This window comes from Sphaeramia orbicularis, chromosome 9, assembly GCF_902148855.1.
Source record: "Sphaeramia orbicularis chromosome 9, fSphaOr1.1, whole genome shotgun sequence".
NCBI classification, from domain to species: Eukaryota; Metazoa; Chordata; class Actinopteri; order Kurtiformes; family Apogonidae; genus Sphaeramia; species Sphaeramia orbicularis.
This window is the reverse complement of record NC_043965.1, coordinates 53,756,084-53,762,694: the sequence shown is the minus strand read 5'-3', so window position 1 is coordinate 53,762,694 and position 6,611 is coordinate 53,756,084. Positions and strand designations below refer to the sequence as shown.

Here is a 6,611-nt window from a genome sequence, read left to right as displayed (position 1 = left end):
ACATGTACACATGGCCCAGATAATCCACTAAACTGAACAAGTATTAAAGTATTAATTGGCAAATCCTGCTTTGGCTGCTCTTACAAGGGTGTTGAAATGTGAACATGTATTGTTATTTAGGGCAGTGTATGTTTGTATTTGGCCTGAATCTGAAATCGAATTTATTTTGGTTTATTTGATCTGTCTTTTAATCATAGTTGCTGTTCAAAAACATGAATAAAACAAGCACTTGAGAATGAATCAAATGTATTCTGAAATCAAAATAACAGTCCCATAAGAACAGCGTGCTGTTTGGACACCATCCAAATGCGGTGGAATCACGTGCTTCCATGATGATCTCAGATAACGGGGGCGGGGCTTGCCGCAGATAAACAAGTAGCGGACCAATCAGAAGGCGCGTTGGGCTGCGTTTAGCTGCCACTCAGGCCTTTATAAACTTTGTGTACCGCAGCAGGGGTACGGTGTTCAGTCCTTCATCTAGAATAGTCTACTGTAAGTATCATGTATTTTTCTAAGATAAATGTAGTCCGTTTGAAACCTAAATATAGATAATAAAACATTGTGTTCATGTTTTGGGGGATTTTATTGTCGTTTTAACGCAGGACAAACTGATCCCCGTTAGAAAAATCTGTAATTTACCAAATGTTTGTAACATCTGTGTTATTGTGAGCAGAAGGTTCCTTCTGTTTGGGTCTGTTTTGGAGTGTTCGTCTTTCTGTTTGAATCGGCTGCCTTTGTCATCGTCTCGGTCGTATTCTTTGAAGTGAAGCCATTGTTACATTGGTTTGAACTACACGTTAATATCTGGAAGAAACCTGGGATGGATTGGAATTCTTCCTCAGGTTGAACAAATCTGAAAGACCCGGCTGCTTTTGGCAGTTTTGGTTTTCTTTTCGTTTTCCTGGTCGAAGTTTCGATGTCCGGGCCCGGTTTTGTGGCTCCGGCGGATCCCGTGACTGCGAACAAAACACCAACAGGCTGGTTCCATCCTGGGGATGGGTCCAGTTTCTGAAAACCACAAAAGCAGCTCCACTCTATTTGTTCCTTCTCAGTCCGTATTAGATTATTAGCAGCCTTTTGTCCGTATGTTGGTGCCGTGGCCTAAACACAAACCGTCCCTGTTTTTCTTGGAGCAGTCTGGAAGTGGCCGCTGTGTCGGGAATGTGAACTGCAGCTTTGTGCATTTTTCCTTCTGTCTGTCATTTGTGAACATTGTGTACTTGGACGCAACAAAGCACAAGGATGGTGAAACATGTGACTAAGAACTTCACATGAAAATGAGCGTGTCTCTTTTCCACAGAAGCTTTGCTTTGTGTGGTGTTTGCACCGTCACCGCCGTTCTTTAGCCGGAGTCATCAATGATTAGTCTGCGTCTGCGCAAACTCAGCCCTAACTTGTGCTGCTGTTGTTCCAGTGCTGGAGCCATGGTGCTACCTCTAGCTGTGCTGGTTTTGTGCGTGGCTGCTGCCCTGTCAGCCCCGAGCCTGGACCCGCAGCTCAGTGACCACTGGGACCTGTGGAAGAGCTGGCACTCCAAAAACTACCATGAGGTGAGGGCTCCTATTTAACATCTCCCTATGGATCACAAGTTCTGGTTTGTTGTTTGTTTGTTTGTTTTTAAGTGTCTGAATGCTATTTGTTTTTGTAGAAGGAAGAGGGCTGGAGGAGAATGATCTGGGAGAAAAACTTGAAGAAGATTGAGTTGCACAATCTGGAGCACTCCATGGGTAAACACTCATACCGTCTAGGAATGAACCACTTTGGAGACATGGTAAGAACACAGTGACCTGTAGTTTTACTGAAACCACTTCTCAGGTCTGTTAAAAGGAGGATAAATGTCTGTGATAATCATTTGTTAATGTTTGACACTAAAATGTCCAAGACGCTCAGACTGCTTTATTCTGAAGTCTTTTGGTGCCTTTCCTGCTGGTTGTGGTGTCATTTCCTCATATCTTTGTAATTTCTGCAGACTCATGAGGAGTTCAGGCAGATCATGAATGGCTACAAGCAGAAGGTACAGAGAAAGTTCAAGGGCTCCCTGTTCATGGAGCCCAATTTCCTGGAGGCCCCACGTGCCGTGGACTGGAGGGACCATGGATATGTCACTCCTGTTAAGGACCAGGTCAGTACTACTTTTCTTGGTCTCTCCAGATCCATAATCAGCCAGAGAATGTCATCAGTTTTCTAATATTGGTCTTAAAAAGGCATTGGAGGCTGAATTTGTGAGGTCATGCTCTAAACAAAGTAGTGAATCATAAGAGCATCTCTTCTTTTGTAACACTTGTAGAAAGATTTTTTCAGGAGCATATTTAATTGTTTAGCTGTTGCGTAATGCACTCAGACAACTTAAATGTCTGAAAACTATGTGGTCTTAATTGTTACAGAAACAACGCTAATGAAACTATAAAGAAAGAAAAAAATGCAGTGGTGGTGGAAGGTGGATATTTTCACTGTATCTACAGCAAAAAGCAGTTTCAGAGAGAAAAGTTAAAGCTGTTGCAGTGGAGTCTTTAAAAGTCAGCTTTCATGAGGCCTGTTGCCAGCTTTGACAGTGCATTTCCAGTGAATCTGGGAGTTTTGAAGGAGTTTATTTGGTTTCAGGAGGAGAATGTGAAGCTCAGCTCATAAACAATTCATCCTTGAGTTCATCGTAGACATTCTTTTCTTCGACATGACAAAATCTGTCAGTTTATGTGAAGACACATTTCATCGCTGCTTGGTTTTTACAAATGCATTGGATTAAGCAAAAATGCATTATTTAGTAGAGCCTACAGAAAGTAAACATGATGACATAATATTTGACTTTTGACAAGCCATATCATCATAAACTTGTTCTGCCTGAACATAAAGATAAGGTGGCCACTAGGAGGTTGTTGTTGTTGTTGTTATCTGTGTGCTTCACACACTGCTCATCTCGGTGCAGTTAGTTTCTCGTCCCTCTCTGCATACCTTCACTCTCTGTAAGTTGAAACCAGTTGGACCGGCTGGAGAAAACACCAATGCATACATTACAGTAGGGCAAAGTGCTGTAGCTATTTATAGAGGCAAGGTTCTCATAGGGCATGAAAACAAAATATGGGACACAGTGAAAACAAAGGACTATTAGGAAATAACCTTCAGATCTGAGTAATTATGTCAGGTTTGGGGTTCTAGTCTAGATGAAGGTGCCAGTTTTAACCACATCTGCGCAGACATGATTTTGCTAATTTCATGTGTCTTAACATCCTCATTCTGTCGTCTTCAGGGTCAGTGTGGTTCTTGCTGGGCCTTTAGCACCACTGGAGCCCTGGAGGGTCAGGTGTTCAGGAAGACTGGCCAGCTGGTGTCGCTTAGTGAGCAGAACCTGGTGGACTGCTCCAGACCTGAAGGCAACGAGGGCTGCAACGGCGGTCTGATGGACCAGGCCTTCCAATACGTCAAGGACAACCAGGGCCTGGACTCCGAGGACTCCTATCCCTACCTGGGAACAGTACGTGTCTTACAGACTGGCTATCTTTGTGTGTGAAAATCTAAACTTATTGAAATATCACTAGTTGTGGTTTGCAGTCGGTACTGAATCTGATGCCACTGGTACGGTACGAGTACTAAACATTCTTAATTCTGTTACAAAGAAACAGCACAAAAGTTCCAAAAATAGGGTCAATATTTAGTCTTTCTACCAAAAAATATTTGTTGGGTCAGGGTTCAATCTTTGCATTTCTCAGAATTTGATATTTGTTCAAGGAGAAGCATCAACTAAGCAACCCACCCCTCATTCTGTGTTCTTTCAGGATGACCAGCCCTGCCACTACGACCCCAAGTTCAACTCTGCCAATGACACTGGCTTTGTTGACATCCCTAGCGGCAAGGAGCGTGCTCTGATGAAGGCTGTGGCCGCTGTAGGACCGGTTTCAGTAGCCATCGATGCTGGACATGAGTCTTTCCAGTTTTATCAGTCTGGTAAACTTTGTTTTAGTCTAGAAAAGTGCAGTTAATTTATATTATCCTTGACTTCCACTTGGCTTTAGTATGTGCTTCATGGCTGACTTGTCATGTCTTCCTTTTCACCTTTAGGAATCTACTATGAGAAGGACTGCAGCAGTGAGGAGCTGGACCATGGTGTGCTGGTGGTGGGTTATGGCTTTGAGGGAGAAGATGTGGATGGCAAGAAATACTGGATTGTCAAGAACAGGTCAGTGAAAGGGTTAAACGGCCGTTGGTGGACGTTGAACCTGCTGATAGATCAGTTGTAACATGTCCATGATGTGTCCTGACTTCCTGTCGTCTTTATTTTGCAGCTGGAGTGAGAAGTGGGGAGACAAAGGCTACATCTACATGGCCAAAGACAGGAAGAACCACTGTGGAATTGCCACAGCAGCCAGCTACCCCCTGGTTTAAGCATGGCCTTGGAGCTCTGTTAGTGTTTTTATTGCAATAGCGTGACTGGAGATGAGGGACTGCTCTTCAGTCTGTCAGAGACGCCTCGACAGGAGATTCTGCCACGTTTTCTGGACAAACACTGTTTTTAGGGAAATGCTGCCATTTTTGTTTTGGCTGATTTCTTGTCACTTTTAAAAGATTTTAGTGTTTTATTTTTTGTAAATATGTGTTTACTTGGTAAGTGGAATATTAACACTTGCTTTGGTCATTGTAAATCTTTGTTTCTTTGTTGTTGTTTTTTTTGTACTTTTACTGTGATCAATTAAAAACTCCTGAAACACTAGTCTGGTGCCAGGACGTATGTGTCTTTATGAGACTTGGGTCGCCTTCTGATGTTAATCCCTCACTGTTTTAGCTTTTAGTCATATGAGCTATGGTGAGCTCCCTGGAGTCTGGGATTGAGATCTCATAGGATTATGAAACTTGAATAATGCTGTCGTTTCATCAAGTTCCGGTCACACTGGTTCCATAACACAACACCACTCTAACAGCAGAAGGACCTCAAGCATCCAGGTCTTCACTCAGTAATCCATCATAATTTTTTTTTATTCAATGAGGAAAAAGGAAATGAAGAAAAATATAAGATGACATTTACAAATGACTTTTTATACAACTCACTGCTCATAGAAGAGAATAACGTTTAAAAAATTAACCCATAAATGTTTGGATTGCATTTTTCTTTTGATTCATTTTCTGATTGGCCAGTATTTTTTCAGCCCCCTAAGAACATTGACACATTTTTACTTCATATACTTTACTGTGTAATTTAAAAAATGTAACTGTGGTCCAACTGTGTCACATGGTTAATTATAAAATCTTGCAGTTTGTGGGGCTTGAATGATACTGAAATCATGTTTAATACTGTCAACTGCAAAAATCTTAAGTCAGATATTGGAGGGATGAGATTTCCATGCATCATTATAAGTTCTATTTTTTTTTTTTTTTTTTTTTTTTACAAACGAAGAATGATAATTATCAGAGTGCCTCATTATATGTTTATATATCCCACTGTCCCAGAGTGTAACAGCTGCTTAATACACAATGTATAGTAAATGGCCATCTGATTGGCTGCTATTGAAGTTACAGTTGCTGTAGCATGTAGGTGAATATGTCTCTTTTGGAGTTTGAAGATGCTGTGACATCAGACACATTAGTCCTACACTTGGCTGTTTTCATGATCAACTCTGATGCAAAACACTGGCAAGTGATACTCACTTTTTGGGTATGTTTGTACTTGCATATCATTGGTATAAAATTGTATTCTATTTTACTGTGTACTACATTCAAGTGGTGCTGGAGGCATGGATTTCTCTGAGGAAATGAAGGGTCTATTAATAATCAGTTATTGATTTCAGATCTTTTCTTTACTTCTGCAGACAGTGGCATCAATAAAAAGTTGAACTCAATGTCTACAGGGTGGGGAAGCAAAATTTACAATATTTTGAGGCAGGGATTGAAAGACAGTGTATGACCAATTAGTTTATTGAAAGTCATGAGAATTTATTTACCACAAGAAAATTTACATAATAGAAAATGTTTTTATTCTATGTGTCCTCCTTCTTTCTCAATAACTGCCTTCACACGTTTCCTGAAACTTGTGCAAGTGTTCCTCAAATATTGGGGTGACAACTTCTCCCATTCTTTAATAGTATCTTCCAGACTTTCTCGTAATAGTTTTGCTCATAGTCATTCTCTTCTTTCCATTATAAACAGTCTTTATGGACACTCCAACTATTTTTGAAATCTCCTTTGGTGTGACGAGTGCATTCAGCAAATCACACACTCTTTGACGTTTGCTTTCCTGATTACTCATATGGGCAAAAGTTTCAGAAAAGGTATGGATAATAGTGTTAGGTATGATTATGACATCAATATATGTTTGGTTTTAAAACAATTGACATAGTGCCTGCTGAGAAAAAACAACTAAATGTTCATTGTAAATTTTGCTTCCCCACCCTGTATATATCCTTAGATGATGATGATTATTATTATTATAATATGTACAAATGTATTTTAGTCTTAAATTCCCTGGGACCTTCTGAAAACAAGCTGAAGTTTAACAGCCCTCTTTGTTCTCAGAGGTTACTTCTGGTTATATATCACATATTGACCCAAATAGCAGAATGAACGTTTCTTGTCCTACAGTAAAGTAGGTTCAGGTCAAAGTGTTTCTGTGTCATATTTACTTCAGC

The 6,611-nt window shown here is 40.6% G+C and overlaps 1 protein-coding gene across 1 annotated transcript; it reads left to right on the top strand.

The window, feature by feature from the left end:
* The first annotated feature begins 387 nt into the window (after nt 1-387).
* Nucleotides 388-4,702, top strand: ctsla (cathepsin La). The gene is made up of 8 exons (XM_030143318.1): nt 388-492; nt 1,415-1,550; nt 1,649-1,771; nt 1,970-2,122; nt 3,245-3,469; nt 3,771-3,939; nt 4,054-4,171; nt 4,278-4,702. The coding sequence occupies exons 2-8, from the start codon at nt 1,425-1,427 to the stop codon at nt 4,375-4,377; spliced, it is 1,014 nt and encodes a 337-aa protein (XP_029999178.1). The 5' UTR covers nt 388-492; nt 1,415-1,424; the 3' UTR covers nt 4,378-4,702.
* Nucleotides 4,703-6,611: the final 1,909 nt, after the last annotated feature.